We start from the raw sequence: 18,575 nt of genomic DNA, 5'->3' as shown, positions 1-18,575 counted from the left end.
GTTTGTAACCTGAGGTACCACTGTACCAGGAAGCAGTGGCATCTACTGCAGGAACCACTGCAGCTCTGCCAGCTAGATATTATTCATTCGTTTGTTTATTTTTCACAGAACTGGTGTACTGTTTCATTGAAATAAAAGCTCAAAGCAGATTTCTGACAGAATGAAATAATAAGATTATTTACAAGAAAATAAGAAACGATAAGCTAAAAACTAGATTAAAACGCATGCTGACAAACTTGCCCCATTAATTTCGGTGGGACTTACGCCCTACAGGCTTACTCTGGAGCCATCCAAATTATAAATAAATATGTAGCTGAAATAACAGGCTGCGTGTAGCTTTTTCTGTTTCTCTTTGGGGAGAGCGTTCCATAGGCACCACAACCAAAAAGGCCGTCCCTTCAGTAGTCATCTGCTTAAGATTTGAAACTGCCAGAGAAAGGCTTTCTGAATGACATTTAACAGGAGAAAGAACCATTCAGATACCCGAGTCACAAACTATATAGGGCTTTAAAGGTAACCACCAGTGTCTCAGTATTATATGCGAAGGTCTATTCATATATTAATTACAAATAATTCACTGCCAGTTTATTTTTTGTGACTAGGGATTCAATTTAGCTAACTGCTCACGTATTTGGTACTTCTTCCCTAATCTTTCTTTGCATTTTTATCTGTGCAGCTGAGTTTGGTGACTATGATCCTGATGAACACTTGGACAATTATGTCAGTGAGTTTAAGATTTTCCCCAAACAATCCCAAAAGCTGGAGAGAAAAATACTTGATATACATAAAAACGAATTCAGGTAATTTTGAAAGCTGATTAAAAGATGTATTAAAAGAGGATTATTTAACCATTATTTGTTAGTGCTTTCTACAGGTTGTAACCTACACAGGTAGAAAATAAAAATCTGTATTTTAAAGGGGTCAGTAGAGGACAATGCAGTATAAAATTTTGCAAGTCAACAGATCTGCTCAATATGTTATGATCCAAAACTGAGCCGATACCATGGTAAGGCCACAATTAAGCTCCTTGATTTCAGTGAGCTATTACAGATGCAACTCCATATTTGATTGGTTTAAAGACACTTTGGTTTAAGAACGGACTTCCGGAACGGATTAAGTTTGTAAACCAAGGTACCACTGTATAAACTCTCAAAAGATCAACAAGTAACATATAATCACAACATACATATTGTTTTCTATTTCTCTATTTTTTACCCGGATGTAGCAAATACTGAGCTAGCGTATACGAACGTCACTGCTACTGACAAGTGGTAATTTTGGTTTTGCTGGTGAATTTTAAAGAAAAGAACATGGTTGCTATCTAAAGGTTTAGAACATACTTTGATGTTCAGTTACTTTCTGGTTAAACATTATGCCTTCAAATAGTCAATAATTTTCCCCCATTCTATTTTAAAAAGTCTACTTTGATTATAGTTCTCTTTCTAGAAGAAAAGCATATGAGAGGTTTCGTTACTGCTTTCATTTTAATTGCCATTCTGTTGATTTTGTGGTAATTATCCTTTGAAGGATATTTTCTTATTACTGTTGGATGAGCACTTTTAATGTACATTACAGTTTTTAAACATTGTTTGGTTTTTATTAGTTTGAATTTCTATTCTAGTTCCTTTGAGACTGTTCCGATGTAAAACAACTTATAAATGTAATGAATATTAATAGTTTATCATCATCATCATATATATGTAGAACATTTCTCTCCACTGACATATTATTTGATAACAAAACAGAATAGAGAGGACAAACCATTTCTCTCTTTCTATAGACATTTGCGGCCTCTTATTATTTTGGAGATAAACGTTGTTTTGGGAAAGGCTGCCCCCTTCAGGCATACTTTTCAACTGAAGAATTAAGAGCATAATTTAAATTATCCTGCAGTTGATGTGAAAAGTGTCATGGAATGTTGCTAGAAAACCATTGGCTTTGTTTATGTAACACTTGCAATTACCAGCAGATTCCAAGACCTAGAAGTAGTCAGAAGTTCATTTAGGGAGAGATAAACTGTGCTAGCTGTTAAGGTGCTACACTCAATATGCCAGCAAATTTGGAAAACTCAGCAGTGGCCAGAGAATTGGAGAAGATCAGTCTACATCCCAGTCCCAAAGAAGGGCAGTGCCAAAGAATGCTCCAACTACCGCACAATTGCATTCATTTCACACGCTAGCAAGGTTATGCTTAAAATTCTACAAGGCAGGCTTAAGCAGTATGTGGACCTAGAACTCCCAGAAGTGCAAGCTGGATTTAGAAGAGGCAGAGGAACCAGAGACCAAATTGCAAACATGCGCTGGATTATGGAAAAAGCTAGAGAGTTCCAGAAAGACATCCACTTCTGCTTCATTGACTATGAAAAAGCCTTTGACTGTTTCGACCACAGCAAACTATGGCAAGTTCTTAAAGAAATGGGAGTGCCTGATCACCTCATCTGTCTCCTGAGAAATCTCTATGTGGGACAAGAAGCTACAGTTAGAACTGGATATGGAACAACTGACTGGTTCAAAATTGGGAAGGGAGTACGGCAAGGCTGCATTTTGTCTCCCTGCTTATTTAACTTATATGCAGAATTCATCATGCGAAAGGCTGGGCTGGATGAATCACAAGCCAGAATTAAGATCGCCGGAAGAAAAATCAACAACCTCAGATAAGCAGATGACACAACCTTGATGGCAGAAAGTGAGGAGGAATTAAAGAACCTTTAATGAGGGTGAAAGAGGAGAGCGCAAAATATGGTCTGAAGCTCAACATCAAAAAAACGAAGATCATGGCCACTGGGCCCATCACCTCCTGGCAAATAGAAGGGGAAGAAATGGAGGCAGTGAGAGATTTTACTTTCTTGGGCTCCATGATAACTGCAGATGGTGACAGCAGCCACGAAATTAAAAGACGCCTGCTTCTTGGGAGAAGGGCAATGACAGGCCTAGACAGCATCTTGAGAAGTAGAGACATCACCTTGCCAACAAAGGTCCATATAGTTAAAGCCATGGTTTTCCCAGTAGTGATGTATGGAAGTGAGAGCTGGACCATCAAGAAGGCTGATCGCCGAAGAATTGATGCTTTTGAATTATGGTGCTGGAGGAGACTCTTGAGAGTCCCATGGACTGCAAGAAGATCAAACGCATCCATTCTGAAGGAAATCAGACCTGAGTGCTCACTGGAAGGACAGATCGTGAAGCTGAGGCTCCAATACTTTGGCCACCTCATGAGAAGAGAAGACTCCCTGGAAAAGACCCTGATGTTGGGAAAGATGGAGGGCACAAGGAGAAGGGGACGACAGAGGACGAGATGGTTGGATAGTGTTCTTGAAGCTACCAGCATGAGTTTGACCAAACTGCGGGAGGCAGTGGAAGACAGGTGTGCCTGGCATGCTCTGGTCCATGGGGTCACGAAGAGTCGGACACGACTAAACGACTAAACAACAACAAACAGAATGCAGTTTCCGAAGGCAATGGGCAAGCACAAGACTATGCAGGGAACAGTATCTGCAGCATGAGAAAGCGCCTGTTAATGTGTGCATTTTTGCAGGATGGGCTTTGCACAAAATGACAAGATTGGTCTCCATGATATAGGTACACAACTAGGGTTGCCACAGTTGATGAGCTTTTTTAAAGGAAAGACCAAGTTGAGCTTTGTTTCAAAATCCCAGGCATTTTGCCAAAATTCCCCCTAGACCAGCAGGAAATTCCAGGCGTAGGGCAAGCCTATACACTGCCTCTGTGGTTGTGCATCTTGCTTTGCATGCAGAAGATCCCAGGTTTTCAATCCTGGGCCTCTCCAGGTCGGGCTTGGAAGTCACCAGCCTAAGCCACCACCAGTCCGTATAGAGAAGTATTGAGTCAGACAGGCCAGTGGTTAAGTTTCAATGTGAGGCAGCTTCCTATAGTCCTGTGTTCCTAGGGAACATATTGTGATGGCTTGTGAATGTTCTCCGCAAGAAATGCCTCTGCTCACTCAGAGATACATATATACAGTCTTTATTTTACATATGTACAAGCAGCACTTTACAATCATGCATCCGAATCCTCCGGCTCAGATTCTTGGAGTGCCTTATGCCCGTCCCTTCTCCAACAGAAAATATGTGGAATTTTCATGTGATGTCTCTGTCCCCTCCTCTTTAACACTCTCCTTTCCTTGGCAGATGGAACAGGCATTGTTTCACTGTCTGTGCCAGAACTTCCTGTGCGGTGTTGAGGCTCTGGTCCAACATCTGTGTCTGTCCCTCCTCCTGGCTTTCCCTTCTTTCCTCCACCGCCACTTCCTGCCCCCTCTCCTCTGCCAGACTTTCCTCCTCCCCTTCATTCTCCGTCAATACCATGACACATATGCACACAAATCTGTCAGCTTCTGTCAAGTGTAAATAGGTTGCTTATGATCTCTTCAGGTACTACTTCAGGGGACACCCCCCCCCTCCACACACACAAATAATGTCTGGGTAAAATTGAGCAAGTGGGAAAAGTGAATTTTAAAAAAGGAACTATGGAGCCAGACAAGTTGATACAATAAATGTTTGAGTGTGTTTAACGTGTTTTTATTTTTTAAAAAAACAGCTGCCTGTTGGGGGTTGGGATTTAGGATCAGGATTGTGCTATGCAAGGAGGGGTAATGCTTTCCCTCTGCGTCATAGTCTTGTTGAAAATGCACCCGTCCTCAAAGCTGACACTACCCCTGTAATGGAAGCTGATATTTGTCTCATTGCAAGACTGACTGATAGGCAGGTGAAAGCAAGACAATCTGTGTAGTGCTATAGATAAGCATATATTTCAGGAAATAGTAAATGAGAATGAAAACAAGCTGCACAAAACAGCAAGTGAAGTCACATCAGACTGCAGGTAGTCCAAAGTTAAATCCTGTGATTGGTAGAAGGGGCATAGAAACATTTTTACTTAATACAGTGGTGCCCCGCAAGACGAATGCCTCGCTAGACGAAAAACGCGCAAGACGAAAGGGCTTTTCGTTTCTTGAGTTGCTTCGCAATACGATTTTCCCTATGGGCTTGCTTGGCAAGACGAAAACGTCTTGCGGGTTTGCTTCCTTTTTCTTAAAGCCGTTAATACCCAGGGAATCCGTGCTTCGCAAGACGAAAACATCGCAAGCCTAAGCAACTCGCGGAACGAATTAATTTCGTCTTGCGAGGCACCACTGTACAGGATGCTTAATTCTAGTTCTGCAGGGGATCCATAGGTGCTTAGTATAACTGTCACATATTCTACACTTCAAAGCCTGAATTAAATGTTCAGTACTGTATTTGTAATATTGCCACATACTCATTACTGGCAGATAAAATATTGCTTCCATCTTCTATCCTCTGTGAGTTTAGAAAGACTGTCACAGGGTCTTGCCAGCTCAAAACATTTTTCAGATGTTATTTCACTGCTGGTGATTTTTGTTTGTTCAGCGCACTGTGCCATATTAAATTAGCATAAAGTGTATCTGAGAACATTTGCAAGATCTCACTCTTTTATTCCACATTAGTCAATACACATTAGTAAATACTGTCATCCTATCTTTCTCTCTGTTCAAAATCCTATCGCAAATTAGAATTATCAGTCCACGCTACAGAGTGCAGTTTCAATATCCTTTCATTTCTGTATATTAATTACTCTTAACGTGCTGTTGGTAACATGTTTCAGGTGGCTAATGAATGATTAAAAATTGTCTTATGCACATTTTCAGTGCTTGTTTATGGCAGCATTCTAACAATTCAGTGATGATACTCAATGTATTTTTAAAAGAATTAACCCTGAATACCATCACTGCAAGGGACGCAGGTGGCGCTGTGGTCTAAACTACTGAGACTAGGGTTTGCTGTTCGGAAGGTTGGCGGTTCGAATCCCTGCAATGGGGTGAGCTCCCATTGCTTAGTCCCAGCTCCTGTCAACCTAGCAGTTCGAAAGCACATCAAAGTACAAGTAGATAAATAGGTACCACTCCGGCAGAAAGGTAAATGGCAAATCAGTAACCAGCTGTTGAAATAAATAGTCGAGTGCTGTGAATTAAGACTCAGCAGAATGATAGAATATAATGTAGTATTTAATTCTGGTGGTCAAAAAAATTCCAGGTACTAAATTTCTGTCTGCTAATTGAACATACTGTAGAAACCTCCTGTGGCAGCATTAGGATAACAATTTGTCATGGGGCCCGTGGATACAGCAGGGCAAAACAAATTATCAGTGAACAAACTCCGTATCACATGCATGAGCTGCTAGGGAAATGATGACTCACAGTGACAGGTGCCAAAGTGGGGAAGAGGCATCTTTTTCAGGTCTAAGAACATTTGCTGTTTTCTTCCTCATGAAGATCTATCAAAATGTGGAGCATAATCTCTGTGAAAAGCAAACAGAATTGGTGTCTGAAGGCTGTTCTGTCTGAAGTCGATGTCAGATTTCTAGCTGTGCTTTCTAGAGGTGCTTCTTGTCGTTCTTTTAAATGCACCACCTTCCACTTTTATCAAAAAGAAAGTACAATTCACGTTTATTCAACAGCAATTTTAGGGAGCATACATACATACATACATACATACATACATACATACATACATACCATAGTGGCTAAATGCTGGTTCTAATGTAGTTTTGCTCGTAGGGATGAACCTTCATATGTATTTCATTCATTTTTACCTCCAAGAAGCTCAAGGCAGAGATAGGGGGTTCGATCCTACAACAATGTTTCCTTTTCTCACCCCAGCAGCTCCATTTCAATATTTCGCAGACGATCTGGGGTCTATGCTAAACAACCTGGGCTGTGTTACCAGGGGGGTGAGAGGAGAAAACTTTAACCTAGGCGATCTTGAGGTACAACCCATTCTTCCCTCCCATTTTAACCCTACAGCAGCCCTATGAAATTGGTTAGACTGAGAAAGAGTGAGCTGCTCAAAGGCATCTGGTGAGCTTCAGTCCATCACTGTCTGTTCAACAAACATAGGAGTCATATGGAAGGCTAAAACATTTGTCTACTATTGCATGGCATGGTTTCAACCACTTCTGGGATTCTTTACAGAGCATTGTCTGACTCGTTAGAAGAGACAGATAGAAATCCTTACAATTGTATTAGTAGCAGCAATGTGTACATGGGCCATCACATATCTAACTTCAGACAGAACTTCAATTTCGCTTCACACAATGCTTTTCAATATAGTCAGCTCATACACTTGGCTACTAGTCACCAAGTGTACAGTAAGTGCTTTGATAATCCTGATTTTATTTTCTGGATACACATTGGAACATTAGAGTCATTCAGTATTAAAAGCGCACATTTTAGATAATGTGGACTTTCTTTCTAGATCTGCGATCCAGCTATTGGTTTATAATGTCTCTTTCCTGCTGAGGAGATGTGAAAGAGGGTGTTAAATTTGAAGGTGTCAATAAATATGAAAAGGATTTTTGTTCCTAAGTTGTTTAGAGTCCTGCTGTATTCTCTGTTTTAAGGTCTGATAAATTTACAAATGCCATTTGAAAAATAGCGGTGTTAAGTCTAGAATGTCTCTTTCTACAGATAATGACCCCAATTTGTAACTCGGGTTGTGAGAAATTAGTCCTCCTACCTCTTCTGTAGTAACTCGCTGTACAGATTGTAAAATGGCATTTCTTTTTTACTGATCAACGTGGAGGTTCTGTAATTTCAGCTTGTTGAAATTCTGCTTATCCTTCTCGAAAAAGATCTCTGCAAAGTTCATACTCTCAGCAAGATGTACTTAATGTGAAGAGTATGTATTGGGATGGTGTGCTATTTAAGCAGTCCATAGTAGCTACAACCGCTCCTCAAAATTCCACTTACCCGGGTTTGATTGCAGCTCTTCTGCTTTGATCCTTGCAACTTCTACATTTGTTTTTAATTCAAGTGTGAGACCAGCAGCTGTCCCAGATTCCAAGCCCGTCAGCAAAGACTGTACAGAATTTCCCCTCTCACACTATTATGACACACTTAAGATCATTGCTCAGCCGCTGGCCCCTCAGTGGAGCTATAAGCAAGCATGATATTAAATCTAGCTTTTGGACTGAATTGCTTAGACCCTCCCATGACCTAAGGGAAATCTTTTCATTGTATTAGTTTGAAATCATTTGAATCAAGGTCTGGCTTAACAATGACTCACGCTGACAAGATAATAACTTTCTGTCCTTTTCACGTTACTTGAATGGTTTCCTAGGGATATTCCCCTAGAAATGAGGGACGGGGGGAAATTTCTCATGGCTGTTTGTGTGTCTCTGTGGTGGCACCTTCTTATAGTAGTTCCATCACCTACTCCTGTGCCATGTTGCTCTTGCTTGCTACACAAGTTGGCTCCCAATACACAGGTAGCCCGTATGCTGCTGGCATCAAGCTGGTACAAATGAGATGCACAGGCAATAGTTGTTCCAGTGCCATAACTACTTGACACTGCAGTAAGTAAAATTATGCCTTAACCTCTGGAAGGACCAATGGGACTGCCTGGTATGCCCTGCGGAAGACCTTAAGGTCCATAAATAGCAACACTTTGGAGGTCCCAAGCCTCAAGGAGGTTAGCTTGGTCTCAACTAGGGCCAGGGCCTTTTCAGCACTGTCTCCAACTTGGTGGAACGCTCTGTCCCAAGAGACTAGGGCCCTGTGGGATTTGATGTCTTTCCGCAGGACCTGCAAGATGGAGCTGTTCCACCGGGCCTTTGGCTTGGACTCACTCTGACCCCTTATATGGGGCTTGGTATATAAATTTTCCCTTGTTTTTTTTGCTGGCCCATGTAGGACCAGCATGGATAGCTGGCTCGGGTGAATATCTGATGTTTCCTCCCTTTATGGTCTTGATTTATGGGCTACTACTAAAATGAGGCTGTATTTTAAGCTGTATTTTAAGCCGTATTTTAATTAACGGTTTTTTCCTTTTTTCTTTTTTCCTATTACATTTTATTGTAATTTATATTCAGTGTTAGCCTCCCTGAGCCTGGCCCTGACTGAGGAGGGCAGGGTATAAATAAAAAATTCTTATTCTTATTCTTATTCTTATTCTTATTCTTATTCTTATTCTTATAATTATAATTATTATTATAATTATGTGGGCAAAGGCATTCTGCTCTTCCAGACTTACCTGCAAATTCCTTTGCTTCCAGCAACAATAGTGCAAGGCTGTTTAGCTGTTTCCATCTTTGGGCCTTTAAAACTACCTTTAGATGTTGAGCTGACTTTTTTTATAATATTTTTATTCATTTTCAAATACAAATTTATTTAACTAATATCAGAATTTATCACATAATCTTTTTTTTTACTTCCCCCAGTTTCTCTGCCAATCTTCCGTTTTGTTTATTTCTTCACACATTTTCTGATTTTAATATTGCCTTTGATATATAACCTCCCCAATCTTATTCCCTTTTTTACAATATTCCTCATATTTTCACAGAACCTCTTGAAAGCCTACAAGCATTGTCTGTTCATCACATATACTTTTCAGATAATCTGTAAATTTTCCCCAGTCCTCTGATCTCGCAAATATTGAATCTTCCCCGTTAGTTTATCCAGTTCTGCAAAGTCCGTCAATTTCAATCTCAATTTCAATTTCAATGAGCTGTCTTGAAGGGGTCTGTGACGTTAACATATGGGAGTGCTGGAGGTGAAATAGTTAATCAGGTTACCCAATCAGAACCCAGGGAAGTGGAGTCAGAGGGACTATAAAACCAGCTCTGGGAAGGGCGGAGAGGAAGAGTTCCTTGGGAGTTGGGTGGTTGGTTGGAGTGGGAGTGGATTGGGATAGAGTCTGTGGGTAGGTTGAGTTAGTGTAGCGAAATAAGCTGAGTCAGGAACAGTTAGGGGCTAGGAAGACAAGTAAATATCTGAGAGGTGGTTTAGTGAGTGAGAGCAGGTAGCGGAAGTTATAGGTCTGGATAGGCACCCCATGAATGTAATTGACCGATACTGTTTATGAAACCACACGCTTGTTAAACTGTAATAAATAAATGTTCTAATTTATGTTCCAATTTAACCCTGACTGGACTCAGTATTGTACCAGGTAGGGCCTGGGTGGTGGCAGCGAGAAATAAAATGGTGGCACAGGGATCAATAGACGGTGAAACGTCCGGGGACCCTGTGTGATCGCCACAGGGCCACCCAAAGTTCCCTGTAGTATTGTGCAATGATACTTCAAAGAGAGCAGGGAAAGTGCTCTATTGCCACAATATCCATGAAATACCCTCCAAGTGTCCCTATTTTCCGAGGACAGTCCTGGAATTACGAAACCCATCCCAGCTTCTGGTTTGATCCAAGAATGTGCCCATTTCTCCCTGCCAGTGCCACCGCCACCAAGCTTGGGCAACTTGTAGTGGCTGCTGGGGAGCAGGTGAAGAAGAGGAGAGGCTGTTGCTGTCGCTGCCGAGCCCAGCCTTGTGTGACGCACCATCTCAGAGGTGCAGGCAGAGAGCAGGGCCACCTTGGTTGCGAAGAAAGCGAGAGCAGAGCAGAGAACAAGGAGTCTTGTAAAAAAAATAAAATGCTTTGTGCACCCGTGTCTAACCTTGAGGAGGGTCAGTTGGGTGGGGAGTGAGAAATGCCCCTATTTTCATCTGAGGGAGGTTGGAGAGTATTCCATGAGTTCCACTGAAAGAGTAATTCTACTGGATTTAGGTTCCGCGCATGTGAGTAAATTAACACCCCCCCCCCACACACCAGGACAGGCATCTCCATGACTGATCCCATAAGTCAGTGCTTTAATGAGGTAGCTTGTTCAATTGGGCTATTAGATGAAAATCAGTTAGTCTACTTGGTGCTTTTGTTGGTTCTTGTTTTGCTTAGTTTGACAAGAATACAATCTAATAGCCCAATTTAACGTGCTGCCCTTGAGTACCCCCAGAAAAAAGCACTGTGTGATGTAAACCAGCATCAGAATTCTTTCCCCACCCACATTCAGTTCTATGTTTTACTGCATTTTTTGAATTGGGTGGGGTGTGGGGGTTTTTTTGTCTCGAGAGTCAGTGGAGTTTGCAGATTTACTTTTCTTCTCTTTCCTCCACATTGTTAGTGCAGACCTCCCTGGTACAAAAGCAGATTTGTATTTTTCTCTCTAAGAATTTCAGAAACAACTCCCCCCTTTATTTAATGTCTTCTTCTATTACTGGCCTCACTCCTTTTCTCATTTGTGACATGAACATGTGACATTGCTTGTGAAGTGGCCAATTTCTTTACAGTTTGCCTTGGTTAAAATGTTTTAGTTGTTCTAAATCCAAAACTAATAATTACTAATATATTTTCATTTTCTTGGCTTTCTACCCATTCCATTTCCAAATCTGGGAGGCATGACTACTTTAAAACAGTGCAAATGCATAACATAAATCCTATCTACTACTGTTAAACTGATTATTCTATATTCGACTGCTACTTAATATTGAGTTTTGGGACGCGGGTGGCGCTGTGGGTTAAACCACAGAGCCTAGGACTTGCCGATCAGAAGGTCGGCGGTTCGAATCCCCGTGACGGGGTGAGCTCCCGTTGCTCGGTTCCTGCTCCTGCCAACCTAGCAGTTTGAAAGCACATCAAAGTGCAAGTAGATAAATAGGTACCACTCCGGCGGGAAGGTAAACGGCATTTCCGTGCGCTGCTCTGGCTCGCCAGAAGCGGCTTAGTCATGCTGGCCACATGACCCTGAAGCTGTATACCAGCTCCCTCGGCCAATAAAGCGAGATGAGCGCGCAACCCCAGAGCCGGTCACAACTGGACCTAATGGTCAGGGGTCCCTTTACCTTTACCTAATATTGAGTTTAGACTATTGGCTCAACTAGTCTAGTAGTAGTATTTATATCCCACCCTTTTTCCCTGACAGGAACTTAGGGGACTTACAGATAAAAGAGAAGCAGCTACAAACATAGGAAAAAAAGCTATTATTAAAAACAGTTTAACATTAATAATATATAAATACGTTCTACTAAAACATACAGATCATTCTGACTGGCAGTGAGTCTCCAGAGGTTCAGAAGACATTTCTTAGTTTGGGGGCACAATTTTTTTCTCAGTTGCAGATCCTGCAATTGCATTATTTTTCACTCAATAAGACAAACCTAGTTTTTAGAGGAGGAAAACAAGAGGAAAAAAATTCAGAACGAAACAGTGGATGTATGACTTTTGTGGTTCTTGCTGTTGTCACAGACATGTGATTTGACGGTGAGTTTGGGTAGCCCAGTGCAAAAATCCTGAGATTCCATGTGGATCTGTGCTTTGTAACCACATTTTTGCACCATTGTGGCCCCATGAAACAGTGGATGCATGGTTTTGGGGGGGCAGGCTGTAGCCATAGAAATGCTATGTGATCTGGTGATGAGTTTGGGATGACCCAGTGCAAAAATCCCGAGGATCCATGTGGATCCGTGCTTTGTAAATCTGGGCCCATCTGCCTGCAGTTGCTCTGCACAAATGCTGTGCTGCATATTGGAACTCTGCACAAATGCTGTGCTGCATATTGGTGAATCATTCTGCAAAGCCAGGAGCGATCTGTATGGTTCCCTCCAGATACTGGTGGACAACAGCTCCCATCATCCCTGACTGTTGAGCTTGCTGACTGGGGCTGATGGGAATTGGGAAAGACTTACCTTTGTTCTGATTTACAGTTCAGTTAAACTATAGGTGGGAAGCAGATGAGGTTTAATATCTCGCACATTGAAAAAGTAGTTTTTTGCCTACTTTAGATAGCTTAGCATGGAAGGAGAAGGGACCCATGCTTTCCCCAATATCCTATTCCCCAATGCAAATCCATAAAGAGGTCACTCTGTCCCAGGGAGAAGAAGAGCAAAACGAAAAATAACTTTGAAATTAAGCACGGCTGTGGAAGTGTGCACCGGGAAGTAGTATCTAAAGTGATCAAATTAATTATGATGACCATTCGGTCACTGAGAGCAAAATAAAGGAGAAACTTCCGTCTCACAGATTCACTTCCACCTGCCCCAGGGCAAAAAGCTGAAGGTCGCGCAGTAAAGGAAACCAGAGATGAGGGGGCCAAACCAGTTCTGCAGGATCAAACTCATTCCTACCATTAATTTCAATGATCTTGCCACACTGCTGGGTCACATGGCGTGTGGAGGGGAGCTTCCCAGGTGGAATTATCCCTTCCCCATGATCCCACCCCATCCCCACACACTCAGGGAAGGGAGGAAAAGATGGGGCAGGGGGAAGATGGGGCAGGACTTCCGCTGATGGGGCATATTAGGTGATTCCTTCCCTGTGGGTTTGTCAGGAGGCTGGAGGTTACAAACGCCTCTGCTCTCTGTGCATGGATCATGGATTACTGCACAGCATAGCCTTAATTATGGCTAATGCTAACGGCTTTTGATAATATTCACACCACCACAAAGCATTTATGCAGACACTCTGTGCAGTAGATTTATCTGAAGTATGTATGTCAATCCTTGCTGTTTGGAAAAACACACTACCTTGGTGCCAGATCAGCAGGTATGCATGACATGGTTTATCATTTGGATCATGTTCGTGATTTGGATGCACGCATCGCAAAGTGGAGTGTTCCACAAGAATGCTGACAGATTCAAGTCTAGGCCTGGAGAGGCAGCCATGACCAAAATACCCTTCTTTATTTGCTTGTTTATTTCCAGAGCAGGAAAGAAACACATCTTAATAGGAGTGCTTCTTTAAAATGAATTTAGGAAATAGGTCATTGGAAACCAAGACTGCAGCTTATTTCTCACTAAGCTCCAACTGTCCCATGTGCACCAGGAGAGAGCAAATATTTGAAAGATACTTGATAGCCCCTGATTAACTGCACAGCTCACTGGAGTCCCGAGAATATGTCAAGAGCATCTAGGCTTAATCCAAAGGGATTAGGTGCTGTGAGAGAGTACAAGCTGAATCATATGAAAGATCTCCTATTTCCCCTCTCATGATAGATACCTTTGACTGAATTTTTTTGTATTTTAAAAATTTTTTCATTATGTTTTTTTTTAGGGGTCAGAGTCCAGCTGTTGCTGAGTTTAATTTATTATTGAAAGCACATTCTTTAGAAACCTATGGTGTTGATCCCCACCCTTGCAAGGTAATGTATTTGTTTTATTGTTTTAATCACAATTAGCATTTTCCATATTTAGTGCCTGTTCAATCCCTCCCCTATCTATGCCATTAAATATGTACTGGCCTACCATGGATGGGTCCCCTACTATGGGACTCGGGTGGCACTGTGGTGTAAAAGACTAAGCCTTGGGCTTGCCGATCGGAAGGTCGGCGGTTCGAATCCCCGTGATGGAGTGAGCTCCTGTTGCTCAGTCCCAGCTCCTGCCCACCTAGCAGTTCAAAAGCACGTCAAAGTGCAAGTAGATAAATAGGTACCACTCCGGCAGGAAGGTAAATGGTGTTTCCGTGCACTGCTCTGGTTCGCCAGAAGCGGCTTAGTCATGCTGGCCACATGACCCGGAAAACTGTCTGCAGACAAATGTCAGCTCCCTTGGCCAGTAAAGCGAGATGAGCGCCGCAACCCCAGAGTCGTTCGCGACTGGACTTAACTGTCAGGGGTCCTTTACCTTTACCTTTTTTACCATGGGTGGAGCTCTCTATATATAGTAAAAATGCCAGCCGTCAGTGGTAGGTACCTCCACTTGCAGTCAAGCACAATTTGGGAGCCTGATCATCATTATAATAGTAAATAAATAGCCATGTATTGCCTTTTAAATGTATTTGTGAGAGGAGGGCACTGGTTTACTTTTGTGTATTGTTGTTGTTATGTAATTTGCATTCTCGTTGTGTGTTTTTATGTTGTGAACCACCCTGTGATCTTCAGATGAAGGGCAATATACAAATTTAACAAACAAATGTATGCAATACATTGTGCAATGCAGTACATTAAGCATTTTCTCTTTCTGTATGATAACAGAGTACACTTAAACTTATCTTTCATTGTAACTGTAAGGTGTCTTCTACAGGACAGAAGCGCTAGGAAAGAAATTGTAGCATTTATCTTACTGTGTTTTGCTTCATATATTTCCAAACTGCTTTTAAAGGCAAACCGTATGAAGGCATTAAAAATGCATACTTGGCATCAGACAACAAAGGCCAGTTTGGTCCTATCAATTTCAATGTTACTAAGCCAGTTTGAGTGTTAGTTTAAGTGGTTTGTTTATCCCACAAAAATTACATAGTACCAGACTCTATCTATCTATATCTGAAAATTGTGTTTCAAGTTGCAGTCTAATGGCCAACATAGACTATTCCTTGCCATTCGAAATTTGCAGGGGAAAATCTGTGGGTAGGAGCAATGTGCATAAGCCCTCCTCTACTCTCCTGCAAATGCCCTCTTGCGAGTAGCCCTCCGAACTAGACTATAAAATTGGTACTGAGCCCATTTCAGCAAAGGAAACTAGTGACATTGCATTGATGTAGGTCTAATAAGAAGACCAGGGATGCGGGTGGCACTGTGGGTTAAACCACAGAGCCTAGGGCTTGCCAAACAGAAGGTCAGCAGTTCGAATCACTGCAATGGGTTGAGCTCCCATTGCTCGGTCCCTGCTCCTGCCAACCTAGCAGTTTGAAAGCACGTCAAAGTGCAGAAAGGTAAACAGCGTTTCCGTGCGCTGCTCTGGTTCGCCAGAAGCGGCTTAGTCATGCTGGCCACATGACCCGGAAGTTGTACACCAGCTCCCTCAGCCAATAAAGTAAGATGAGCGCTGCAACCCCAGAGTCATCTGCGACTGAACCTAACACTCAGGGGTCCCTTCTTATTTCTTAATAAGAAGAGCTGGCACTCATTCAAAAGCCAGAATCAGCAGATCAGCATTCTGGGCCAATATTTGACTGAGTGAAATGACATCAGCATGCAACAACTGAGATGACCCTCAGGTAAGTGAGGAGTGCATCACTTAAAAGCAGCTCCCAGTGCATCTAAAACCTACCCCAGTTGGAATCCAAACTGATGTAAGCTGGATGTCAACATGGAAAATGACAGGAAAGGTTCAAAAACAGGTTCCTGAATAGACCAAGTGGAGCTGATTAGGAATATAGTACAGTACTACCTTGGGGTCATGGGCGTAGCCCCCCGCATCAAATAAAGAAATAGAAAAACTAACTGACCAATCACAACATAGATAGCTCACTTCTGACCCCCAACATATATCCTACCCCCCTAACATAAATTCTGGCTACACCCATGCTTGGGTTTGAAGGGAGGGGAGAAATCGCTCTGTTATTTTTGCATAATAGTGTAGTGCCTCGGTAAAATTTGAAACATTCTTCACTATTATGTGTCTCTCCATTGCTACAAAAGTGTCTTGCACTGGTATAAACTATAAAATTTAGCAAGAGAGACTATCATATAAATGTACTTACATTACATTTTTATGCTAACAATTATACATGACCATTATGTTAATCCTCCTGCACTGCCCACTAAACCTGATTATATTCTGGCAAACTGCGACAAGCTGGCTTTCTTAAACAGCTGGAACACCAGCTTAAAAGCAAATTCATAGGATCTTCTACAATATGAGGAAATATATGTAGCCAAATATTGAATTTTCTGCATGTTTGAACACCCCCCCTACAGTTTTTAATTTGTTTTATCTTTTTTTTCTTTCTTTCAAGGATTCAACAGGGACCACAACATTTTTAGGATTCACAGCCACAGGTTTTGTTGTTTTCCAGGGAAATAAAAGGATACATTTGCTAAAATGGTGAGCTGAAAAATGGTTAACCGAATATGATTTTTAATGTTCTAACATGTCTTGGTTTCTTCCCTTCCAAAAACTTACGTTGGAAAGTCTTGCTATTTTTTCTATATATTCATTGTAAAGCGCTTTTAGAGAACCAGGATTATTAGTCCACATTTAAACCATGTGATCCAACGTGCAGGCCAAGAGCCATTTTTTTGGTGGCTCTTGGCAACATTTGAGAAGGAGGTGGGAGTTCTCTAGGACCCTGCCAGAGCCTTTCCAAAACTCAGCGCCAGGTGAGATAGAAAGAGGTCATCCACGTTGTGGGAGCTAAGCAAAAAGAAATGGACACTTTCCATACATTCAGAGAAGCACTTACATCTCCAAACTTCATGCATGTATAGCAGTCATGTCAAACCAGTCGATTGTGATCTACCAGTTGATTGCGGGGCGTCTCTGCTTGATCCTTGTCGATTGCGTGATCCTGATTGATCACCCTCCCCCCCAAAATACCTCAAGAGCTTTGGTGAATTCTCCTCCAAAAAAGGTCAACAACTTCGGTCAGTCCAATGTTTAGATCACTGCCAGTTTTTTAATAGTGGGACTAGATCGCAGTCTTTTGGGAGTTGGACATGCCTGATGTATCGGGTGAGATTCAGGGTTTGTTAAAGCATTACTTTTAAGTATCAACATGCCACAAGTCTTAAGATCTTTCATATCTCTTACACTGAGAAGTAGTACTACATATACAAACATAATTTCTCCCTGACTTCCAGACTCATCCCCAGAAAGAATGGGTTTCTCTACAACAAGGAAATCCTTTATTTTAAAAATGTGACTCAAATATGGATCAGGCATTACTCCTTACCCATAGGGAGGGGAAGGAGATGCCCAAGACTCATACTAGATTGAGTGCAACATTATGCTAGCTTTTGAAGCTGATTCCAATTTACTGCCCCGGCAAATCCGTTCTCAGATTAAGCACTGAAGTGGCTTTGTCATCATTTCTGCTTGTGAAAGTGACCTTGCTGTACAAATGGAGCCACGGCACAGGACTGAAGTACACGGAAGTTGTATTCTGAACAACATTTCAGTGATTTCCTTTTATTTATTTGAATGCTTTATAGGCCACTTACAATCAAAGTGGTTTACATAAAAAATAAATACATCCTGGTACACAAGTATGCAGTAAATATATGCGCAACTGTTTAAGAAAAGAGAAAATCTAAGTCAATAGATCTAACATATATTTAACAATAATATAAATTCTAAAAAAGAGAAAATGTGTATAATTTAGCTTTCAAAAACACCCTACTCACATCATGGCTGTCACAACCTCTCATTTTCATCAAACACTCTCACCCACATACACAACCATTACGAGGGCTTTATTTCAATGTTTTATAACACATTGGAAGGACAGATCCTGAAGCTGAGATTCCAATACTTTGGCCACCTCACGAGAAGAGAAGACTCACCGGAAAAGGCCCTGATGTTGGGAAAGATGGAGGGCACAAGGAGAAGGGGACGACAGAGGACGAGATGGTTGGACAGTGTTCTCAAAGCTACCAGCATGAGTTTGACCAAACTGCGGGAGGCAGTGGAAGACAGAAGTGCCTGGCGTGCTCTGGTCCAGGGGGTCACGAAGAGTCGGACACAACTAAATGACTAAACAACAACAACAACAAAACACATCAGCCATAATAACAATTATAAAGCGGCCAAAACTCAATAATAATCAAACTCTCCACATCAATAATGTCAGTAAATCTAGTCCACTCCTACAAAACTGACAGGTATTCTCTTTCTGCCTCTCAGTCCTGTATCAGTGCAGCCTCCAACCCAGGGGATAGTGCAAGTAGCATCAGTTCCAGGTTGCACAACCTACACAATTCCTCCTTAGCCTCCTGGTTCATCCCCAGATATTTCTTTTTCTTCTTTGGTGTGTGTGTATATAAAGCTACATTCTTCCCAATA

At 41.8% G+C, this 18,575-nt stretch overlaps 1 protein-coding gene and 1 long non-coding RNA gene across 4 annotated transcripts in view; one reads left to right on the top strand and one right to left on the bottom strand.

The window, feature by feature from the left end:
- FRMD3 (FERM domain containing 3) overlaps window positions 1–18,575 on the top strand; it is a 135,453-nt gene that overhangs the window by 91,666 nt on the left and 25,212 nt on the right. For both annotated transcript variants that reach the window (XM_079996093.1, XM_079996092.1), the window contains exons 6-8: window positions 677–800; window positions 13,909–13,996; window positions 16,531–16,619. In XM_079996093.1, the coding sequence (XP_079852219.1) occupies window positions 677–800; window positions 13,909–13,996; window positions 16,531–16,619 (301 nt within the window). The remainder of the gene's footprint in view (window positions 1–676; window positions 801–13,908; window positions 13,997–16,530; window positions 16,620–18,575) is intronic.
- On the bottom strand, window positions 5,976–8,212 carry LOC307227085. Of its 2 annotated transcripts, none has more exons than XR_013843794.1 (3): window positions 7,550–8,212; window positions 6,550–6,748; window positions 5,976–6,332 (listed from the first exon to the last, which is right to left on the bottom strand). It is a non-coding gene; the product is annotated as an uncharacterized lncRNA (long non-coding RNA). The 2 variants fall into 2 exon arrangements; XR_013843795.1 differs by having other exon boundaries at window positions 7,783–8,212.

This window comes from Podarcis cretensis, assembly GCF_951804945.1.
Source record: "Podarcis cretensis genome assembly, chromosome: 11".
Taxonomy (NCBI): domain Eukaryota; kingdom Metazoa; phylum Chordata; class Lepidosauria; order Squamata; family Lacertidae; genus Podarcis; species Podarcis cretensis.
Note: the sequence above shows the minus strand (reverse complement) of the source record. Positions and strands in the feature narration are given on the sequence as shown.